Source organism: Leucoraja erinacea, chromosome 14 (assembly GCF_028641065.1).
Source record: "Leucoraja erinacea ecotype New England chromosome 14, Leri_hhj_1, whole genome shotgun sequence".
Taxonomy (NCBI): Eukaryota; Metazoa; Chordata; class Chondrichthyes; order Rajiformes; family Rajidae; genus Leucoraja; species Leucoraja erinaceus.
The window spans coordinates 24915985-24941218 of NC_073390.1; the positions used below are offsets into that span (position 1 = coordinate 24915985).

At 42.7% G+C, this 25234-nt stretch overlaps 1 protein-coding gene across 1 annotated transcript in view; it reads right to left on the reverse strand.

Annotated features, from left to right (window-relative positions):
- The window catches only part of abcf3 (ATP-binding cassette, sub-family F (GCN20), member 3), a 50058-nt gene extending 25189 nt beyond the window's left edge, over positions 1–24869 (reverse strand). The window contains exons 1-10 of the mRNA XM_055645864.1: positions 24713–24869; positions 18831–18975; positions 15304–15380; positions 11494–11549; positions 11051–11148; positions 7187–7309; positions 5378–5644; positions 4656–4736; positions 1933–1992; positions 1212–1268 (exon numbers count right to left, since the gene is read on the reverse strand). Coding sequence (XP_055501839.1) covers positions 1212–1268; positions 1933–1992; positions 4656–4736; positions 5378–5644; positions 7187–7309; positions 11051–11148; positions 11494–11549; positions 15304–15380; positions 18831–18975; positions 24713–24860 — 1112 coding nt within the window. The 5' untranslated portion in view covers positions 24861–24869. The remainder of the gene's footprint in view (positions 1–1211; positions 1269–1932; positions 1993–4655; positions 4737–5377; positions 5645–7186; positions 7310–11050; positions 11149–11493; positions 11550–15303; positions 15381–18830; positions 18976–24712) is intronic.
- Between the last annotated feature and the right edge of the window lie 365 nt (positions 24870–25234).

Consider the following 25234-nt stretch of genomic DNA (forward strand, 5'->3'; position numbering starts at 1 on the left):
CTAGTGGAAACATCCTCTTCACATCCACTATCCAAGCATTTCACTATTCGATGTGCCTGGTCAAGCTGACTTTCTGCTCCATGGTGACTCCAGGATGTTGGTGGTGGCGACGTGGTGACAGTAATGTCACTGAACATCATGGGTGGGTAGACTCTATCTTGTTGAAGATGATTATTGCCCGACTCATCAGCCTACATCTTAATGTTAGCTGGGGCTTACTTCACCTTCTTGCCAGGAAAGTGCAAATGGAATGGATATTACTTTTTGCTGATGAATTCACAGAAATGCAAAACAGAAGTTTGCAATTTGAAATTATACAGAAAAGGCTAGTAAAACTGTTGAAGGAGAAAGTTAATGTTTCAGATCATTGAGCCTCAATAATGAAAGGACATTGACCTAAAAGGTTACCCATACATGTCTTTCACAGATATTGTCTGCATTGAGCATTTTCAGCATTTTGTGCTGTAATTGGTTGTCAACTAAAATAAATGGGGAGACCAAGATATAGTAATAAATATTATTAACATAAATACAGGTAAATCTTTTGGCCACCAAATAAACATTGTGTCAAATGCGACTGCTATGAATTCAACTCCCCAAGGCTCGACATCAATTGGTACTGTTGTACTCAACAGTTTACTGAATGCTATTTCAATTATTGCAAGAATACTTTATCAATCTTCTACCGAGCACACTGACTTGTTGGCCTGGATTGTTGATTCGAACACCAACAATTTAGGAGGCTATAACAGTGGTAGACTTTGCCTGGCTCATCACAAGTACTGACTTCCCCACCATCAAAGGGAGCGACAGGAGGCGTTGCCTCTAAAAGGCAGCCAATACCATCAAAGGCCCACGGAACCTTGGCCACATTCTCATCTTGCTACAATCATCGGGGAGGTGGTACAGGAGCTTGAGATCCTTGTTTAAGAACAGCTTATTCCTATCAATCATCAGGCTCTTGAACCACACTGCACAACTCCAACTTAAACCCTACCTCTGCAACTAACAATGGACTATGTACAAGTACAAGACTTCAATTTGCAGTATTCTGGTCCGACTACTATTACTGATAATTCATTGTATAATCATTTGTTGTGGTGTTGCGATAACGTGCCTGTAAAGTTGCAGAAAGCAAAAATGTTACCATTCAGTTCCCAGTGGATGTGACAATTAAACATTCTTCACTCTTGACATGGAAAACCACTTACTTGGCAAACAGTGCCCTGGCTAGAGCCAGTCTCATTCTCCAGCCTCCAGAGAACTCCCTGAAACAAGCACAAAATCACCATTAGGCTCTCGAACAGAAACATCTCATCAATCTCAAATCAATGAAGGAGTAACGCAGGATGAAAGGCGGAAGAGAATAGAAAGCAAGTAATAGTGGATGGAAAGGATGTACTCTTCCAATATGCTCCCTCACTCAATAAAATCAGGGAATTAAACACGTGGTCCCCAATACATTCAGTCTGAACCCTATATACTTGCCCCGCAGTTCAAAATCTATCAATCTCAACATTGAGTGCACAATATATCGCCATCCACAATTCTCTGTGGCACGGAATTTAAAAAATGTATGACCTTTTATGAAACATTATCTATCTTAAATCGTAATCCTCTTATCTCAAGTCTATCTATGCCCCAGGTCCATGATTCCTCCATAGCAGAAACATACATAAATCACCCTCACCATCCAAATATTATGTTTGAATTAGGATCACCTCACACTTCTAAACTTATTTGTAGAATTGCAGAAGTAAAGTAGGAAAGAGGAAACCAAGTGCATTTGAGGTTACCAAAGGAAATGGGTAACATGGATCACCATTTCATGATGTCATCCAATGTTCTATGATTGACTAATTACCATCAGTGATAATTGACTATCTGATATTCCCATGATTCATTTAACAATTATTTTTTGCAACTTCTTACCTAGTCATTTGTTTCTGCATTTTGGAGCTGAATCCCAAACCTGCTAGAACAACCGAAGCCCTAAAAATAGAAAAATGAATTATCAGACCAGACATAGCTGCAGGTTTCTATGCAGCATAATTCATACGAACTAGGGAGAGAGAGAGCAAATGTGCATCAGATACACAGCACTGCATGCTCTCTCTCCCTCTCTCTCACACATATAAAACATTAGCAGACAGATTTCCCCCGATGATGGTACCAAAGGCTCAAGGGGCAGAGACAGTCAGACATCACAGCCGTGGCTCCAGTTCCGTTTAATGGATGGACTTTGAAAGACCCACTGACACAACAGGTCTTCTGGTGCTTTAGCCCAACATTTATGCTTGTCAACATTACCATATTGATTACCATGTTTGTGGAATCTTACTCTCCACAAACTGCAATTGTTCCTTCATTATAACACGTCACATCAAACTGTTACATCACAGGTTTAGTGCACTGGGGTATTGCCAGGTTGCAAAGGGCAGTGGACAAGTACATGGAGAGGAAAGGTTTAGAGGGTTGCGCAGGCAGGACTATCGTAGATGGGGCATCTTGATTGGCATGGGACGTTGGGCTGAAGGGCCTGTTACTATGCTGTATAACTCTATAAATGCTTCTTTGTATGAGAAGTTACAAATAATGCGGAACATTGTGCAGAAGAACATCCCTACTTCCGACCTTAGAATTGAAGGGGGGTCATTACTGAAGCAGCTGAAGATGGTCAGGCTTCAGAAAGTGAAAAATATTCTCCTCGAGAACAATGGGATCTTGATTAACCTGGGCCAATGGTTTAAGGAATGGCAGATGGAGGAGCTTGATTCAGATCAATGCAAGATGTTACATTTCGGTAGGACAAACCAGAGCAGGACTTTCATAGTAAATAGTTTGATCTTGGGAGTGTTGTAGAACAAAAAGACCCAAGCATGTAGGTGCACCGTTCCAGAAAGTGGCAGACAGGTGGACAGAGTGCTGAAAGCATTGACAGGTTTGCTTTCATCAGTCTAGTATGGGATGACAAGACATTGGTAAGGCCACACTTGGAGGTCTGGAGTTCAGGTTACAGAATGGTGTTAAATGGGGAAAGGTGTAAAAAATATAACAATGTTACCAGGTCTGAAGGGCTTCAGTTCGGAGGCTGGGTTATTTTTGCCTGGAATGTGGGAGGCTGAGAGGTGACCTTGTAAAGGTTTACAAAATAATGAGGAGCTGAGATTAGGTAAATGGTCGCAGTATTTTTCCGAGCGTCTGAGAGTCTAAAATTAGAGAGCATAGATGCGAGTGAGAGGAGAAAGATATTAAAGGGGGCCCAAGGGGAAAGGTTTTCACCCCGAGGGTGGTGCGTACTTGGAACAAGTAGACAGAAGAAGTGTTGCAGGCGGATCAATTACGACATTTAAAAGACACAGATAGATACATGGATAGGAAAGGTTTGATGGGACATTGGCCAAGATAGGCAAGTCGGACTGGTTCAGTTAGGCGGCTTGATTGGCATGGATGGGTTGAGGTGAAAGGCCAATTTCCCTGATGCATTAGCTCTAGGGCATGACTCTGAGGGACTCCTGCACAGATGTTCTGTGGCTGAGATGGTTGACCTCAAACCACTTCCGCAACCTTCGTTTGTGCTAGGCAGGAATCTAACCAGGAACCCCAGATTCTCTTAAATTTCAGTTTAGCCAGGGCTCCATGAAGCCGAAGCAATGCTGCCTCAGTTCCACTCACTTCACCTCTGGAGTTCAGCTCTTTTGACCGTTTAGACTAAGGCTGTAACGAGGTGAGGAGCTGAGCAGCTTCAACGGATCCCTAACTGTGCTTCTGTGAGCAGTTGTTTCCTCGTAAGTGCTGCTTGATACCAAGATGGCTTATCCCTTCTAACACTTTACTGTTGATTGTGAGTAAACTAAATGGGATAGCAATTGGCCAGGTTATATTGCTTTGTCAGATAAAAGGTTGGTTATATAGGAAGGTAGCTGAGGTGTGCCTGATGAAGCCGAGTTTTAGTTAAAAATATAAGAAGATATTAAATTGGTTTCTGGGCTAGCTTACAGCTTATATTTAGTGTCAAATTAGGCTTGCCTTAGGTTGTGGGTGTGTGTGAGATAATAAATCCTATAACATTGTCTCCCAAGTGACAGGCAGAGGAGCAGCTAGAGAGATAGCTGGTCAAATCTTTGAAGTGAGATGCCATAAACCAAATGACCAATGTTTATGGGGAGGAGGCAATAAAGGAAGAGAGAAATAGCCAGTCACATCTTTGTAAACAAATGACCTATGTTTATGAGGGACCAAATGACAGAGGAAGCAGCGAAAAGAGCTAGGGTGGTCTATTTGGAGATAAAACAAATGGACAATGTTTTTAGTATATCTTGTACCATGTAAAAAAAAAGGTTTGATGTGATGCAATCTGTGGAAACCTTTTCCTGTACCTCTGACATGATTAATGTCTGTGGAAGGTGTTAAGGGGACAAAAAAAACCCTATTTAAGGCAATGTAATTCTGTTGTTCAGAGAAGGTGGCTGAGGACAGTCAAGTGTCTGTGTTGGTCACTTGACTGGAGTTCTCCCTCCCTTCCATCGGCCGATGTTAAGTAAAGTTTTGAACTGGTCTACCAAACAGTTTGTGTGGTGTCTGTTTATTAAGAAGCGAACCTGGTTTAGTAGTTAAAATAAGTAGCTTTTTCATGCCCACCATTGAAAACATACCTGGCTGGAGCCTTGTCTGCCTCGATCTCCTCCAACTTGGCATAGATTTCCGTCAGCCGACCGCTCTCTGTACCATTGCCTCTGGAAGAGAAATTCATAAAACAGGTTTGTTTTGCACGATCGCTGAACTCCATTGTTAACTTACATCTTGTCCTTCATCCATCTTCTCTTCTCATTGCTTGACTTTCCCAGGATGCACAAACTGCTGAACAGGCATTTCCAACTCGGCCCAATCCATCCTCATTCACCAACACAGTCACACTATCCCAGCAGGGAGCCACCTTGAGTAAGCTGGCCAATTTGTCCTCTCCTCAAGCGGACTCCAAGGACAATATCGGCACCAACGTCACACACAGAGATCAAATGTGGGTATTTCTACTGTCTCACTCAGCAGAATTACCTAATAGTATTACCCAACTCATAATTGGTCCCTTCGATTAATAAGTTGGAAAGAAATTGACAAAGGTCGATTGTGGAAGATCCATGGAATGAATTCAGGTCAGTTTCCTGAAGCGACATGTTGCGAATCAAACCAGTGGAACATAGGTACAAGCACAGACACTTTGGCCCACAATGTCCGTGCTGAACATGATGCCAAACACGATGGTCGGCACGGACTCGGTGAGCCAAAGGCACTTGCTCCCATGTTGTATATCTAAACCAAACAAAGCGACTAGTGAGCTTTTGCAAACACAGCGCACCCGCTGCTGCACTTTACTTACAGGCCGATGTTCATTTTTGCTGTTAGCTCCCTCTCCTCGCACACCAGGCTTTCACGCACCGTGTCGCACTCAAGCACACTCTGCAGAGCCAGCGTGTCATCGCCAACCACCTCTTGCTCCACGTGCAAGATGCTGATGTGCGATGGAATGCGGAGACCCCGTGCCGACATCATCTTCAACAGCGTCGTTTTCCCCAAGCCGTTCCGACCAACTAAGCCATAACGCCTACCGTAAGCAAGATGCAAATCTGCACCATTAAGTAAGGCCCTGCAAAGCAGAATGGTCAGGTAGTGAAATAGATAAACTTTGCCGAATAATTTAATATTCCACCATATTCTTTTAGGACCTCACCTATACCTTCAGGCTCCCACGTACAGATCACTATGGTCCCTAACGGGCCCCATCTCTTTGGCCCATAATGAACTTATAGAATGCCTTTGGATTTGCCCAAATCCTACCTGCCAGCGATTTCTCATGAACACTCTCAGCCTTCCAAATTTCCCTTTTAAGGACCTCTCTGCACTTAGTCTCTACATCACAGGACTCTGCCCCTCTTAGATCTCCACATCTGTCATAAGCTTACTTTTATCTCTTTACCCATCCCCCAATATCCCACGACATTCAGGAGATATTAATTGTAATATATCAAAATCTCCTGCATTTTGGATGGATCCCTGAGATTTGAAGACAAATATTATGTCAATATAAATATAAAATCAAGAACAGGGAAAGAAAGAAAGCACAAAACCAGTAATTAGCTTAGCCCAAAATCTCCACTTGGGGAAAATGCTCAACACATTGAGGTAAGAGCAGAACATTAAGAAAATAATTTGACAAATTCATTGGAGTTCTTTAAGGATGTAACAAACAGGGTGCATAGCAGTGTATTCAGATTTCCAGATGGCATTTGACAAGGTGCTACATAGAGGTTAAAAATGCACAGATTGGAGGCTTTTCCTGTTTAAGTTCTTGCATTTTCTCCTGAACCGATGATTCCTACACAGTCACTCCTGGCATCCTGAGGAGTATCCATTTGCTGTAGTCTGTTATGTTCAGAATCAGAAGCTCTTAAAAATAAAGTACCCCCTCCACAACCAATTTATGAGACAATAGCAATAAAATTTGCTTGTTAATTTATACGTTTCTATGCGAGATAAGTGAATACCCGTGGTATGCTTTACCAATGTATGCTATTAAGAACACTGCAGGACATTTGAAGTAGATCTGCTATCAAGCTTGTTTTTCAAAAACTAATTAAAATCATGGTGAAATCTCAAAATAAAAAAGTTCCCTCTACATCTCAATAAAGACTGCCTGTGTGTGTGTGTGAGTGGACTAATTGGGACATGTAGGTTTGATTATGGGATTTGACCCTCACTATCACAAACCATTATTCAGCAGGGAGACCACTTTCCTGACATTAAGCTTGCTGACATTTAAATGACCCGGCAATTATGGAGGCCTCAGGAGAGCTACTTCTATATTAACCATAACTACATAACCCTGATCTACATTGTAATGCATGCAGTTATTTCTTCGATCTGCTCTCTGTAATGTATGGAGACCATCAGAAGCTGCCATTTTCCCCCGAGTCGAACATACAAGGAAAAGATACCAGGAATTCTGAACATGCATAAACACAGAGCAACACGGGAGGAGGAGAGTAAAACAAAACAAGATCCACGCAGTTAACATTCTGGCAGAATGGAGATTACATGGCAAAAACATGAAGTGTTGCCTGGTCATGGCAACTGATGTCTATCAGTTTGCAAGAGGTCCAAACAAGAGTCAATGTCAAATGATACTCACCTGTCTCCATAGGAGACATCAAAATTTTCAATTTTAATGTCATACGACTTGTTCTTTCCAGAGGCTTCCAAGCGAGTTTCTTTCTTATTGGAAGCTTGGCTGGCCGATGCTTCCTCCAGGACCCTGGTATAAATAACAGACAATTATAAAGCAAAGACGAAAAATGATTGCAGAGCAATCAATATTTTTATTCAGGAGACGATCACAAATAAGCATCAATTGCTGTTCTAAACTGTAACATTTGAACTGTGGAAATATTAGATTAGTGCGAGCACTAGCCTGGACAATATTGCAAGGCTTTTTCTATTGTCAGATACAAATAATAGTTTTGGCATTCCACCTCACTTGTCAAACTATTTTACACTGATAGATTTAGTCATAGAATCATACAGCACGGAAACAGGCCCTTTAGCCCAACTTCCCCATGCCGATCAAGATGTCCCAACTAAGCTGGTCCCATTGCCCACTTTTGGCCCATTTTATTCTAAACCTTTCCTATCTGTTATTCTAAACCTTTCCTAAATGCTGTTATAATATCCAACTCAACCTCTCCCTGTAGCTCAGACCCTCAACTCCTGGCAACATCCTCATACATCTGGTCCCCACTCTTTCCAGCTTAACATTCTTCCTATAGCAGGGTCCTGAAATTCAAAACTGAACACAATAATCCAAGTGCATTCTCCCCAATGTCTTGTACAACTGTAACATAGCATTCCAACTTCTATATTCAAGAATTAAGCATATGCCAAAAGCCACGTGGTGGATCCTCCTATTATTGACTGCAAGAAATTGCAGAGATGTGGATGTAGGCCGGCCATCACACAGACTAACCTCTCCACCCATGACTCCATCTACAACTAACACTGCCTTGGGAAAGCAGCCACCATAATCATGGACCACTCACACCGCAGACATTCCCTCTTCCCATTCTCCCTTTAGGCAGAAGATACAAAAGCTTGAAATATACCACCAGATTCAGGAACACCTTCCTCCTCGCTGTCATCAGACAGTGAATGGTCCTCCCACAAGATGGGCAGCTGCCACCACCTTGTTTAAACTGCACTTTCTCTGTTTCTGTAATGCTATAATACCATACTCTGCACTCTGGTATGTTTCTCTATGCTCTACCTGTTGTATGGCTTAATAGTATTCATGTATTGTATGATTTGACTGAACAGCAGGCAAATAAAGCTTTTCACTATATCGCAGTACACGTGACAATAATAAATGATACAATACCATTCCACTGATTGCTAAATCTACCTTTTAAATTAGTATGGGTTAAACGAAAAAGGAAAGACTTTGCCTTGTCTTACTGTACCTCGTCACTGCTAGCTCTCCTCACCAAAGCATCTGCTTAACGCCTCTTCACTTTGGTCTCAAGCACGGCACTTCCAACTCAAACCAGCTGCTCCGAAAATAGTTGCTCCATTGTAGCTTGCAGCCTTTTTGAACTGCTCCTTCCCCGGCTGACATGCTGCTGGCATGCTTACACTGCATCTGGAATTCTATGATATTGTGGTCACTAACACGTGGAGATATGTAACCACAAGATCTCTTATTAAACCTTCCTCATTACTCGTGACTAAATCTAAAGTAGCTTGTTCCTAGGTAGGTTCTGTAACATACTTCTCTAAGAAATAATCTCTGACGCACTCCACACATTCTTCTGCTGCACCCCCCTTGTCACTTTAGTTCATCTAATCAATATATAGATTAAAAGCACCCAGTACAATTGCAGTTCCCTTCAAACATCCCAATTTAAGATTCACCTTTTCTCGAGCACACGTTCTGGAACCACAGTACTATCCACTACCTCTATATTGTAACTCAACATAGCCTGGCGTCTAATTAAAATTGAATCTGAATTGCTGCTGAATACTATTCTGCTTCCTTTTCCTTTTGGTCTGTTTTCAGCGCCCAGTGCTTTCAGCGCCCAGTGCTGGTCACGCTGTAACTATAGCTATTAGACCACACTTGGATGTTGCCATCTGCACTGTCAACTCATCTATCTTACTGCATGTGGTACATGCATTCAAATAAAGACCATTATGGTTTGATCTTTAAGTTTAGTGTATTATTGTCATGTGTACCAAGGTAGTGTGAAAAGCATTTCGTCGTGTACCTTCAAGTCAAAAAGACTACACATCATCACAATCAAGCCGTTAACAGTGTGTAGATACAGGATATGGGATATAACATTAAGTGCAAGATAAAGTCTGATTTAAGATAGTTCAAAGGTCTCCAATGAAGTAGTTGGCAGTTAGATAGTTGATACCACAGATCCTAAATTGGAGCAAGATAGACCACTCCTGCTAAATGCAATGGGCTGACGTGTAGTACGCAACAGAACGGAACGTGGGCCTTTTTTTCATCCATTTCCGTAACCGGACCCGACCCAACCCGACTCGCAGTGTAATCAACATTGCGGCGGAACAGTTTGTGTTAATAAATTAAAATTCTGAAAATAATATATACTGATTTTTACCAAATAACATTTATGTTTACGAGGATGTTTCCGTAACCGGCTTCCGTCTCCACACTAGTATCTTTGCTCCGCTATGGGATCTTTGGTGCGGAGACGGAAGCCAGGTTAACGAAATGGGGACGAAAATTACCCATGAATCTGCCCATGACTGTACTATGTCTTTTTCGTCGAGTGGACTATCTTGCTCGCTATAGGATCTTTGGTTTATACTAACTCAGAATTTGTTCTGTGCAGCGAACGTGTGCTTACATTTTACTGCACACTTTGCTTGTCGTTCTCCTTCACTATCCTATGTTACCACGCACTAATTTCCTCAATTTATTATCAACCCGTCCTTGGAAACCTCTGACCTCCTATTTAGTTTATTGCCCTGTGACAAACCTTCAGAGTCATATATAAATTAGCAAGGTACAGGCACATAGTTCCTCCAAAAGACATGTGGGACTGATGATAAACTAGCAGTTTCAGAGGCACCGTCTTAACTGTTTTGGTCCAGAGTTAGTGAAGTGACTTTACAAGACCATCCTGGCATGGTGAGTCTCCAGTTCAGGATGTGCATCATATCGGAGGATCAAACTATGTTACACTCATGATCGCACTGAGTGTGGAATAGATTCAAAGATATGAATGATCAAATTCCGCTCATTCTAAAACATGACTTAGTAAAAAAAATTGGAATTTTAGTTACAAGCTCTTCAACAGAGCCAACAGATGATCGGTATTTAAGGAAACCAGTGGTTACCAATTTCAGGTTTACAAACAAGAGCATTAAAGATATCTTCCTAGACTTGAGATTGATATGCAAGATCGGCAACACTCAAATAGCTGTAGTGCTTGTGAATGGCCATTTATTTCCTACAGATGAATATGCTCAATTGCTATACACTTTTAACTCCCCGTCCCATTCCCACACTGACCTTGCTGTCCTGGGCCTCCTCCACTGTCAGAGTGAGGCCCAATGCAAATTGGAGGAACAGCACCTCATATTTCGCTTGGGCAGCTTACAACCCAGCGGTATGAATATTGACTCTATAACTTCAATAGCACTTGTTTTCCCTCTCTCCATCCCTTCCCCCATCCTAGTTCTCCAACCAGTCTGACAGTCCTCCTGATTAAATGTTATCCTTGTATACTCCATTGTCACCTTCTCCTAGCTAACAATGGTCGATTCTACCTTTTCCTTGATCTCGTTTTCACACCTTACCCTTCCATATCTCTGCGTCCCCCTCTCCCCTACTTGAAGAATGGTCTCGACCCGAAACGTCACCCATTCCTTCTATCTAGGGATGTTGCCTGTCCCCCTGCATTACCCCAACATTTTGTGTCTCTCTTTGGTGTAAACCAGTATCAGCAGTTCCTTCCTACTCAATACTTACAAGGGAACTGCTGGTTTCAGGGAGGTCTTCTCCGTCCTCTTTTCTTGCTTTGCTTTTAGCTTGGCTTCAGCTTTCTCCAGTTTCTTTGCATCTACCGTCTTAAATCACAATTAGTGAAAGCAGGAGAAAACGTTAACCAATTTATCTATAGTATATATTGCAGTGAACATACACACACACGTATATTTTTTGTTGTTTATTATGGTGTTTACAGCGTACCATGTTTGCATATCTATTGTGCCGCTGCAAGTAAGAATTTTATTGTTCTGTTTTGGGACATATGACAATAAAACACTCTTACACACTATGACTTAATAGATTGGTTACATTAAGATTTTTCTATTTCAGAACTTAGACTTTCACTGGATCAGATCTCAAATCAGTCAATCATGTCAGTAACACAATAGTTAGAGGAAGTTGCCTTTAACAAAGGAATCGCTTACCGTCCCCAAATCCCGTCTCATCATCCAGATTCCTTTGACCTCTTCAGTCTTGTAGTCTGTATCCAATAAATAATAAAAATGTCAGACCATCCCCTATAACTGATATTCTTTAACCAATGTAGTTCTCATATTGGCGAATTTAGCTTCAGTACTCATAGCGCACTTAGGGGTGAAATAAACTTCCCGATGTAGTTGATCTCTATATTGGTCAAATTGTCAAACATTGTTCCATTTACTTTTCTGCTTAACAACAAAACTGTTTAACAATAAAAAGCCAGAAACCTTTACAAGAGCAAAATAAAAATGAAGTACTTCACTGCTTGTAGTTCACAAGTGCAGGGAAAAGCAGGAAGAAAATTAGACTAATTAACCCTAAATTAGCTCTACCTTTCACTGAAGTCACAGCTGATCAATGTCCATATTCCCTCTCCAAACAATTGTTCAACAAATAGAAACATAGAAATTAGGTGCAGGAGTAGGCCATTCGGCCCTTCGAGCCTGCACCGCCATTTAATATGATCATGTTTATCAACTTGAGGTCATTCAGCATCAGATCTATATGGTGACAACCAACCAACCAGGGAATTTAAAGTAAAACATAAGTAGAAAATTGCAGAAATACTTAGGAGGTCAGACGACATCCACAGAGAGAGAAATAGTTAATATTTCAGAGGTCAAGCAGGTAAAGTTAGCTGCTGCCTTATTCAGGTCTTTCCTGGTTGAATGATTTTATATTTCAGATTTCTAGCATCTGCAGTATTTTGCTTCTGTAGTAGATCACCAATCATTGACCACATTAAGACCTCTAGTTTTATAGTCCAGCTCCTTTGGCATAAAACCAGACTTACTTTGTTTTTTCATGAACCCCAATCGTACCTGTACACTTGCTTAGTGTTGCATTTTTAAGAATTCCAAATTTGCTGGTCCAACAGCCAGTTATTTAAATAATCTATTTCACGAGTATTCCAAACAGAACAACTTTATGATTTATCACAGAATATTCCATTTACTAATTTCTATCACACTTAATTATCAATTTCTCTTCAAACTGTTTGTATCATCTTCGCAAGATGATAGGGCGAGAAAGTGGCGCAGCAGTAGAGTTGCTGCCTTACAGCGCCAGAGACCCAGGTTCAATCCTGACGACGGGTGCTGTCTGTATGGAGTTTGTACGCTCTCCCTGTGACTTTCTCCAGTTTCCTCCCACACTCTAAAGATGTGCAGGTTTGCAGGTTAATTGGCTTCGATAAAAATTGTAAATTGTTCCTAGTGTGTAGGATATTGCTACGCGGGCGATCATTGGTCGGCACAGACTCGGTGGACAGAAGGTAGACAAAAATGCTGGAGAAACTAAGCAGGTGAGGCAGCATCTATGTAGCGAAGGAATGGGTGACGTTTCTGATCGAGACCCTTCTTCAGACTGATGAGGGGATAGGGGGGACGGGAAGAAGAAAGGAAGAGGCGTAGACAGTGGCCTGTGGGAGAGCTGGGAAGGGAGGGGAAAGAGGGAGAAAGCAAGGACTACCTGAAATTGGAGGTCAATGTTCGTACTGCTGGGGTGTAAACTACCCAAGCGAAATTTGAGGTGCTGCACCTCCAATTTACAGTGGGACTCACTCTGGCCATGGAGGAGGAGGCCAGGGACAGAAAGGTCGGATTCGGAATGGTAAGGGGAGTTGAAGTGCTGAGCCACCGGGAGATCAGGTTGGTTATTGTGAACTGAGTGGAGGTGTTGGGCGAAGCGATCACCAAGCCCACGCTTGGTCTCATCCATGTAGAGCAGCTGACACCTAAAGTTCTAGGTGAGGTTGGAGGAGGTGCAGGTGAATTTGAGTGCTGGATGGAAGTTTGTGGTGAAATGGATGAAGTCAGTGAGTTCTGCATGGGTTCGGGAGGTAGCACCAATGCAGTTGTCAATGTAGCAGAGGTAGAGTTCGGGGATAGGGCCATAGTACGCCTCGAACAAGGATTGTTCGATGTACCCTACAAAGAGGCAGGCATTTGGACGTTCTCCCTGTAACCTCATGGGTTTCCTCCTGGTGCTCTGGTTTTTTCCCACATCCTAAGGACGCATGGGTTTGTAGGTTAATTGGCAATATAAATTGCCCCTAGTGTGTCGCGAGAAGATGAGAAAGTGGGATAACATAGAACTAGTGTAAACTGGTGATCAATGGTCAATGTAGGTGGCGGGCCGAAGGGCCTGTTTCCTCTTGCTGTGCCTCTAGCTTAAACGTAAGATATCAGACAGCTTCTCTGGAAGACATAGATAGGCAATTTTTCAGTTTAAGACCCTTCTTCAGACTCAACATGGATAGGCTGAATAATGGTCCTGACCTGCAACGTCGCCTATCCATGTCCTCCAAAGATGCGGCTTGACCTGCAAAGTTACAACCTTTGTTTTTACAACCTCTTTTTGCCTTCCATCCTTTTGGGAGGTCATCACATTAACAGTTTTCCAATATTTCGATACCTTCGAGAATCTAAAGGTTTTTGCAAGATTATAAATATATCTATTATCTATAAGCAATCATAAAATATGGCAAAATAGAGAGTTCCAGTCAGCAGCATAAAGGAGCTTGGCTAATGCTTGTAAAAGCAACACGGGCCCAACTAATTGTTAATTGGGCTTTTATGAAATCATCAGAATGCTGGAATTATTTAGACATTTGTGGTGAGAGTACCTTCTATTTCAAGCAACCAGTATTAAAAAAACATTATACCTGAAACAATACAGGCAATTTACTGAATGGAACTCTTCTTGCCAGTATCCTGTCTTTGGACATGACATTATAAATGTTCATTTCAATTTCCTGGTATATTAATCAACTAATTTATTAAAATAATGAGTTATGTTCAACCCACAGTGAACATACTCCTCTCACTCCTTTGGCAATATTTTTCAGGATGCTAATACTGCAACAAATGACATGCTGGACAGAGGGGTTTGTATCTGAGCAGTGGAGGTTTCAAGTTTAGCCATTACTGCCACTGAAATCTGATTATTTGCTACAGAATTTACACCTTGTCGCCATGGTGTATCAATGGTTAATAACATTTTGGTACCCTCCAGAAAATTGACACATGGACAGGTACATGGATAGGAAAGTTTTAGAGGGATATGGGCCAAGTGCGGCAAGCAGGATTAGCTTAGACCGGGCATCTTAGTCAGCATGGACAATTTGGCCGAAGGGCCTGTTTCCGTGCTGTACGACTCTTGACTGTAAGTAGATATTTAAGCAGATGGATGGGGTGCTGATTAAGGAGTTTAGTTCAACTTGTGCAACACAGACATGTCATAGTGTCTGTTCCTGTGCTATATATGTTCTATGCTCTAGAGCTATGAAATGTGTGGTTTGAGAGTGAGAACACAAATCAAGAAGGTTAGAGTGGGGGTGGAATGAAGTATTGAATTGGCACTTTAAATCTGTCCAGAAAGGCCCCAGGTTTGAGGTGCACTGCTAATCATTTCACAAGCAGCAGCAAATGGTTCCAAAAATTATTCCGGGCCTCAGATAGAAATGGCGAACATCTGCTGTGGACTGTGTTCTCATCCTTGTCCATCAACCGTCACAAAATTAATGCAATGTGAAGTCAAGATCATTGAAGCCACCATATCAGAATGGCCTGTGAATCCTCAGTTGGTTTCGTTGCCACAGAAAGAATATCAACTGTGCGAGATATCACCCAAAACATGCAAGCATTTTAGCAAACTCTTTCAAAAAAAGGGAAGACAATGGATATAAGGATTAGCAAATAGCAAGTAAGAAAATTAAAACTCCGTAGCATTGCAGAAATGAAAGTGTTACTCACCAGTGCTACCAGTTACTTGCGAGAGCTGTATTGGTGCTTTCAGTAGTACGTTTGACTTTGAGGAGTTGGATGTATTGCTAGCAAGGGAAACAAAAGGGTTAGGCTAGCTTTTAGCCTCTCACCGTTGGAGGCAATATGGCATTGACGTAACACACAATAATCATTTTGTAAGTTATGAAGAATTTCATGTAGATTAAAAGTCCCGATCTGGAGCTAGAATGTTGTAATAAATGTATTTAATCTACTGTGGCATCAAAAGTAAAAGGAGTCACCTGCTGAAATATGTGTCAATGTTTAAAGAAGCCAAATATATGGACCAACGGATGAATTAGTCAAAGGTTCTACAGTATAACAAAAATAGTGAGGACCTTTAGTCATTCACCCGTCAAAGGAGCCATGAGCCTTTCTTATGATCTTCAATGATGATTTCCCTGTTGATCAAGCTAGGATTCACTCAACAGTTTTTATCTTGCTCTTGAGATCACCACACTATAGGTTATGTTGTCACCACACTTCAGGAGAGTTGTGAAGGCTTTGGAGTGGGTGCAGAAGAGGTTTACCAGGATGCTACCTGGATTGGAATATATAAGCTACAAGGAGAGGTTGGATAAATTAGAATTGGAGCATCAGTGGTCAAGAGGCACTCTGATGGATGTTTATAAAAATATGACAGGCATAAATAGGGAAGACAGTCAGTCTTTATTCCAGGACATAAATGTCAACTACTAAGAAGGCATAAATTTAAGGTAAGAGAGGCAGGTTTCCTGGATTGTGCTGCTAGGGAAGGTGGTAGAATCAAATATGATAACATTTAAGAAGCATTTAGCAGACACTTGAACAAGCAGGGAATACATGGATTTGGACCATGTGCAGACAGATCGTATTAATTTAGATTGTCATCACGGTGAGTGCAGACATGGTGGGCCACAGGGCCTGTTGCTGTACTGTTCTATTTTGTTACTATAAACTATAAAGAAAATTGAACGTTTGAGAAATAAGAAGGAAGCATATGGCAGGTCTAGGCATTACCGTAGCTCTCCACTCTGTGCTGAGCCATCTGGAGCAGGGGCAGAGCTACGTCCGGATGCTCTTTGTGGATTATAGCTCAGCTTTCAATAGAATCATTCCGGACATTCTCATTGGTAAACTGGTCACTCTCGGCCTCCCCACTCTCACATGTGCCTGGATAAAAGATTTCCTCACCAACCGGCCCCAGACTGTGAGACTCGGCCCCCACCTCTCCTCCACTCGCAGGTTGAGTACCGGCTCCCCACAGGGCTGTGTGCTAAGCCCCCTCTTATACTGTCTCTACACCTACGACTGTAGTCCGGCCCACAACAACAACCGCATCGTCAAATTTGCTGACGACACTACTGTAGTCGGACTTATTTCAAAGGGAGACGAGGCAGCCTACAGAGAGGAAGACCTGAAGTTGACAACCTGGTGCTCAGAAAACAATCTGGCTCTGAACACCAGGAAAACAAAAGAGCTCATTGTCGACTTCAGGAGGCACAGCACCGACTTAGTCCCCCTACACATCAACGGCGAGTGTGTGGAGAGGGTCAACACCTTCCAGTTTCTCGGCGTCCATATCGCTGCTGATATCTCCTGGACAGACAACACGACAGCGGTCATCAAGAAGGCTCAGCAGCGGCTGCACTTCCTGAGGGTCCTCAGGAAGCACAACCTGGACTCTAACCTGCTGCTGACCTTCTACCGCTCGTCCATCGAGAGCCTGCTGACATACTGCATTACAGCATGGTATGGCAGCTGCACCATGGCAGACAGGGAGAGGCTTCAGAGGGTAACTAGGACAGCGCAGAAGATCATTGGTTGCCCTCTCCCCTCCCTGATGGATATCTACACCTCCCGCTGCCTTAGCAGGGCAAAGAATATCATCAAAGACAGCTCCCATCCTGCGTTTGGACTGTTCGACCTGCTGCCCTCTGGAAGGCACTATAGGTGCATCAAATCCAGGACAAATAGACTCAGGAATAGTTGCTTTCCGAAAATTATAACTACTCTTAATTCAAATTCACACATGCACTGACTTCACAGCCCAACACCCGGACTTCCATCTGTATATATGTATATAGCGCCGCAGTATTGTGCACCTATCCCCCCCCCCCCCCCCCCCCCCCCCTTCTCCCTTCTGTTTTTGTTTTTCTGTTTCTTGTTTTTTGTACTAAATTATATGTATGCACTGAGTACGAGCAGCTTTTAATTTCATTGTACATGTATAGTGACAATAAATGGCATATCTATCTATATCTATATCTATTTACTTTTGAGTGAATCGTAGAGGTTGATAAGGGATGCAGGAGTGAACTTGAGACAGAAATTAGGAGGTCTATAAGGGGACAGTTCTGTTTGCTCTTCTATAGGAAGGATGCTGTGGGGTGTATAAAATCACATGGTTTAGATAAGGTATATTGTCACAGTGTTTTTCAGTTGAATGGAGCAGTAGCAGATAGAATTTAATACGCAAGTGTAAAGTAATGCACTTTAGGACTTCAGTAAAGTAAAACTGTAACAGGACATATACCGTAAGTGCAGCGACCTCAGGCATGTTGATGTATAGCTTGACTTTAGGGTGCAAGTTCCAATCCCTACCAAAACGAAGTTCAGAAACTTAATTTTGATAGGGCTTAATAGATGTGGTGAAACAGTTTTCATATGTAGATGAGTCTGGAGTCAAATACTTGACGGCATAGTTTTAAGTTAGGTGGGGCAAAGTTTAAAGGACATTTTGGGGCAACTTTTTTACATAGAGGGTGCTGAGTGACTGAAACATGCTACCAAGAATAGTGGTTGTGGCAGATACAATAGTGGCATTTTGGATAGGCACATGGACATGCTAGGAATGGAGGGATATGGATTATGCGCAGGTAGATAAGAGAGAGTCTTGACATCATGTTTGGCATGGACAATATGGGCCGAAGGGCCTGTTCTTGTGCTGTACAGTTCTATGTATGTACAACTAAGGTCAGCTTCCCGGACCTCACAAAATTGTTTTTCCTCATCACTAAAATTGACCATATTCTATAAGTTTACCATCCAGTGGCTAAACATTCAGTAACTAACAATGGCAACAAATGCAGATTTTGCTAGCAACAGCAACGTCCCATTGGACAATTAAAATCCAGCTGTTTAAATTCACACACCTCATCCTTCCTCCAACTAATATTTTACATTTCCTTTCATGATGTAGCAATTTGGTTCTCCTTTTATGTGGTGACTAAATGGCCTTACAAGACTTTTTGGGATTTTCTGCAGAGATAGCCAAGAGTTTATTGGTCATTTCTCAATACTGCACAGTTACAAGTTTGTTTGGGGGGGGCGGGGGCAGTAATGAACTGTCCCTTGAGACAGTAATGAACTGTGCCTACATACAGGCCTCATGTTCCTGATGCAGATATCTAATTATAATATCTTGGTAGAGTTTAATTTCCAATAATTAATAACTCACAACTTAGTAAACAAAACATCCGACAAAACCAAATGTCAGAATAAAAACATTTACTCACAGTTTAAGCGTATTAAACATTTTTTCACAGATCTCGCGGACGTCATCTTCGTTTTTTGAGACTGACACTTCCTGAAGAACATCGCCAATTGCTTCAAAAATCTCATCAACAGATTCAAAATCAGCGGCACTGCTGTCCAGCACACCTGAGGGAAAAAAGACCCAATGGTCACTGCGAGGTTCAATGATATAAGCAAAGTAAATGCCAATAGAAAGACAGCAGATATCACCTTATAAAACAAGCCAGAATATACTGGCACAAAATACATCACAAAACCACTACACTGGTTTAGAACCTTTCCCTTTGAATTTGTTCAGGTTGTCATAATTTTGTGCATTAAAAATTGGATTTCAGTAGTGTAATGTTAGATATATGAAAAATGTACTCACTGTTAACAAAATGAAAAACATACTTATAGCAATAAAAAGCTTTTCACTGTACTTCGGTACACGTGACAATAAACTAAACTGAGCTCCACACAAATACCACTCTACTAAACTTTCACTGTGTCCTTTACAGACCATACTGAGCTAGTGGCTTAAGAATTGTACTGTTGTAATTCAGCTCCGTCACTGTGTAACATCAAAACAATGCTGGTGGCGACAGTGCTGTCACTTTCTCAGTGTGGGTCACAGAACTGTTGGGTACAGGTCCATCATTATAGAAAACCTGATAACATAAAACAGATATGCGAGCAGAAATGGTTTAAGGCCAATAAATCTACAAAAATAACTGCGTGACAGTTATTTAAGAACAGTCCACTGGACAATTTTTTAAAGATGTTTGGATACGTGCTGTAGCTTAATAAAACTTCAAAGCTGTCCTTGGATGGCAGCAAAAAATCTTGCCAATAGCTGGAGGCACTGGCTTTGTGAAAGCATCATTTGCCACAGTAAGTGACTTGTTAACAGGGTACAGTCAGTCCTGGCAGAACAGGAACATATATTTCCAAAATTATGCTGATTAGAACAGAATCAAATGGGAAGGCTCTGAAGGAGTGTAGTGGTTTCATGGTGTATCCTTCATCAGCTTTGAATTACAGCATGATCTACAGTCCCTTCATACAACTATCTCCTGACAATTAATCGCAAATGCTCTGATTTGAACGTGACTGCTGCATCACATTTTTTCATCAATACAATCTGTATATTATTTGCACTAGTTGCTAAACTAACAATTACTCATCACAGCAAACTGTGGGAAATGTTTCCACTCTTTTCTTGCTCCAGTGCCAGTATAAATATGCTCAATGTACCCCAGTGTCAAACATAGCCGAGCAGTCAGTGGATCACTAGCATTCAGCTATTCCATTGAGTCATGAAAAATAGTTGGACATAGTTTAGCCAATAGTCCACCGGGTGACACCCGTAATGGCCGCCTCGCCAGCAGTTTGTCTTGTCCCTTCTCTGTTTTTTTAATTTTAAGTAGGTCTTGAATGTTTGTTTTAATGTCTCTTGGTATGTTTTGTGGGGGGTGGGAGGGGGGAGGGGGAAATCGGGAGAAAATGTTTCCAGTCATTTACCTCAAAGGAGATGCAATTTTTCTCTGTGTTGCATCTCCGTCCCTCCCTATTGCCTACACGTAGAGTGGCGGCCTTTCCCGGAGACTGGCCCGGTGCTTCACGCTGTGGTTACGGCACGGACTTACCATCGCAGAGCCTGGGATCTTTTGCCGAGGATCGCCAGTGTTGGAGCTCCGACCGCGGGGCCTGTGGACTTTAATACCGTGAAGCAGCGGTCTCCGTTAAGAAGCAGCCGATCTGGGAGCTCCATGGTCCAGTGTTCTGATCCGTCCGGACGCCGGAGTTTCAATCATCCCAACAAGAGGGCTTGAACGGCGGACCGTCAGCAACGGCAAGTGCAGAGGGTTCAAGGCCCCGACCATGGGTGAACAAAGGAGGAAGATGACTGAACTTTATTGCCTTCCATCACAATGAGGAATATTGATTCCACTGGTGGATATTTATGTTAAACTTTATTTTATGTGCTGTGTGTAGTTTTGCTATTTCACTTAGTATGGCTGTATGGTAACTCAAATTTCACTGTACCTTAATTGGTACATGTAACAATTAAATTGAATCTGGAATCGTGAATGAACTTGTATGGAAGGGGGATTTCCATTGCAGGTGGATGAGGCCCGGAGCTAGGAGGTAATCAGCACGTGGGCCTGCTGGTGCCAACGCATGGTGGAATGGAAGGAGATTTCCATTGCAGGTCTGGATATATTCGGCATACTCTGAAACTGAGCTTAAACAATCTAGGACATGGGCTCAGCTTTGAAAAAATGTATATCCTAAAAATTCTGCATGAAAGTAGTGAAAATTCAAATTTAAAGTCACGTTTGTACAGCACGGAAACAGACCCTTCAGACCAGGCACGTGCCGTGAGTAATTACAAAGGGTAGGCAGCCAGTCGGCTTTTAAAAAAAATCTTAAACTGCGCATGCGCAGTACTGGACCAACAAATGAGATATCAAACAGACGAAATGGCACAAAGAGATGTTTCTTCCACTTAATGGGATGAGGTGTAATTTCAGCATTGGAAGGGAATACCAGTGAATTATGGGTTCAACAGAAGCAAGCAGGGGATTTGTTAGAGTGAAGATAAATGTCAAATAATATAAATTGATTAGTCTTCCTTGGCTGTTTCTCAGTTTCCGTGTCTCTCTTGCGTTTTATTTTTGTGATGCCTTGAATTCTAGAAAATGGAAATGCCATAGAAGCTGAGACAGGTGGGTTAACATGAAATGTTTGAAGTACCTTTCACCAACACCTAAAGTCACAAATAGTTGGTTGGCCTAAAAAACAATCTTAAAGGAAACCTCATAGCGATTGGAAAAATGTCAAGCTCTGACAAACATATGAAAGGTTCATTTATAAATAGCTGATCTGTCATCCTGGCATAAACACTTTCCGAGGAACTTTCCTATTTCTAGGTCTCTAGAACTGATGCACTACAATGCTGAGAACTACATCCTGCATCTTCCTCTTTGCTCTATCTATTATACTCGAGTTTGACTTGATTGTATGTGTCGTATATATGTGTAGGGAGAAACTGGTATAAACCGAAGACAGACACAAAAGGCTGTAGTATCAGTGGGTCAGGCAGTATCTCTGGAGAAAAGGAATAGGTGACGTTTTGGGTCGAGACCCTTTTTCTGAAGAAGTGCAAAAAAAAATCTAAATTGCAATAACAGTGGGTGCATTAAATTTGTCTTTAGGAGTGTATGGTGCACATAAGCTGGTGAAGTGATAGAACTGATTTACTGAGAAAAATAAAACTTGAAACATTGAGCTCCAAATAATAATTACAAGCACGGCAGTAATACTATGCACAGCAAATTCAATAATACCTTCTTTTATGACCTTGGGGAATTTGAGACCTGTTTTCAACACCTTAAGGGCCTGTCCCACTTATGCGACTTTCTCGGCGACTGCCAGCACCCGTCATCGGTTGTTACAGGTCGCCAAAAATTTTCAACATGTTGAAAATCCAGCGGCAACCAGAACAAGGTACGACTCTTTGGGCGACTACTCACAACCATACAGGCTTCACCCCACGACATGGCAGTCGCCCAAAGAGTCGTAGCGTCTTTCTGGTCGCCATTGAATTTTCAACATGTTGAAAATATCGGCGACCAGCAACGACCTATGATGGGTGCCGGTAGTCGCTGAAAACATCGCGTAAGTGGGACAGGCCCTTTATTATGACAGGACAATGAATGCTGAAGTTCGACTGCATACATATTAGCATTAATTTTCAGAACAATAATCACTTTCTGGATTGTGGTCACTGTAGTTTTCATACCTTGGACAAAGTACCAGTGAAGCATTTGGTACGTTTACCTTCTTACGTCATAATTCAAACTTCACACAAACTATATTCAAAAACACTGCTGAACGACTAACACCATGGTGCAATAGACCCATGGAAGTTAACGGAACTTCAGAAGTCATTAAGATGTTACGTTGGGAATGAAGATAGTTCCAGTAAGATAGGTCGTGGTCAGATGATTCTGTGACCCTTAAGAATTAATGAAGGACGTTTGAGGATCTCAAGAATTTGCAAACTATTTTGACATGCTTCACAGTAGTGAAAATAATGTGTGTAGTAAGATCCTGCAACTTGAGAATAAATCGGATTACAAATTATAAATGCAAACAATAAAGTGCTGGAGAAACTAAGCAGATCAAACAGTATCTGCAAAGGGAAATGGACATTGTTTTGTCAGAACCCTTCTTCTGACTGATGGAGTAGGTTTTCCAGCTTTCTTTCCCCTTCTCCATGAGTCTGAAAAAGAGTGCCGACCCAAAACATCGTCTGTCCATTCCCTCCCCAGATGCTCCCAGCACTGCAATGTCCTGTTTCTCCAATAACCAGCACACACCACTGTCAGCGCTGACTGGCCAAAAATGCAATGCAGCAGCAAAACTAGCCATCTGACTGGCGGTGGAGGGCGCAGCGTATCACTACTTGGTGATACCCTGTGGTTAATGGTCTTGCTTTGCACCGAAAATAGAACATAAAAGAGTACAACACTGGAACAGGTCAGTCGGCCGCGATGTCTGTGCCGAACGTGACCAATCTCCTCTACCTGCATGTGATCCACACCACCCCGATCCCTGGATATACGATACAATACGATAGAACTTTATTTATCCCAGCAGGGAAATTGGTCTGCCAGCAGTCATAAAAGATAACAAGATACATGAAACATGAAATTAAAGTGATGAGTGGAAAGTGCAGGATTGAGGATGAGATATTACAGTGCCCAGCTTGAAGCCCTCCAAGACCATCTCCAGTGAATCCAACTCCACCCCTTGTATGGAGCCAGCCTTCCTGATGAGCTTGTTAATTCTGTTGCCATTCGTGGCCTTCGCTCTGCTACCCCAGCACACGACAGCAAAGAAGATGGCACTGGCCATTACCGATTGATAGAACATCTGCAGCATCTTACTGCAGTCGTTGAATGAGCGGAACCTCCTCAGAAAATACAGACGGCTCTGTCCCTTCTTATATAGTGCCTCAGCTTTCCTGTACCAGTCCACTTTACTGTCCAGGTAAATTCCAAGGTACTTGTACTCCCTGGTAAACTGCATATCCTCACCCTTGAGGGAGACAGGGGGACAGATCTATGTGCCTATCTAATAGCCTCTTAGATGCCACCACCCTTTCTGCCATCACACCCTTTCTGCCGTCACATCATACAGAAATCCATGCAGATAACATTCACAGCCTACCCCCAGTGATCACTTTTGTTCACCTCCCCCAAAAACACGCTAAAATTAGTAAGACTGAATTCTCTGGTGGGAGGGTTCATTTGATATTGCTTGGAGTTTCTTCTTTCATTATTGATTCAAGTCTTTGAAACATGCTCATATATCGTCACATCAGAGTGGGAATGTCAAAGACTAGAGGTTGAAACTTAAAGCTGAAAAGGACAAAGTTTAAAGATGTGCGGAGCCAATTTCGTTTGTAAAGATTTGAATGCCTGGAACATATTGTAAGTGGCGGTGGAGGAAATTTTGAGTGTGGCGTTGGAGGAGTGTGTATTATTTGCTGGGAGATGAGATTAGGTTAATTTGGCATGACGTTGAGCATAGACATTGTGGGCCGAAGGGCCTGTCCCTGTGCTGTACATGTTGTAACACGGCTGGAATCACTGAGAACCGCTGCCAAGCGGCATGGTATGGGGTTTGGTGCCAACAACCCACCCAGACGCGTGGCTCGGTGCCGACACGCCCGGTGTCCCGGGGTCAATTAGACGCCGGTCGGCCGGCCGGCGAGTCCTTTCGGAGTCCCCGGGACAGTGGGGATTCCGCAATTTGGGTCGCGGCTCTGTGGGAAGGGGAACGCACGGCTGCAGTAGCCCGGCCACCTCACCTGTCACGTATTGGAAGAGTTCTAAGTCAATGTCCGGGAACTCGTGCCTGATGATCTCCACATAAGTCGCCATGTTCCTCCGCCCAGAGCCACGGCCGGCCGGCCCGTGGCCACCGCGACTGCGCGGCTCTGCCACACCGCACGGCATGCCGGGACCAGTAGTCCGGAGCATGAAAATAAAACAGGGTTTACAGTGAACTTTCACTACAATTCCCAGAGAGCAGTGCGGACCGGCTTCTAGATCGCGCGAGGGTTTGCGTGGGGCGGGGTATTCGCGTGTGATTGACAGCAGCGGTTGCCAACTCGGACAAGCGGCCTGAGTGGGCCAGGCTGTCTCTATGGTGAGGATGTACGTGGACGGTCGAGAGTTCGAGTCCGGATTGGGACCCTTCTTAAACTAGCCCGTTCCTTCAGTTTGACCGATGGCTGTTGTCTACTTCCAACTGTAGTGAGAATGGCCCAGGTTATCAGCAGTTACCCTATCATACAGTGTTCCTCACTGTTTCTCCTCCTGGACAAGAC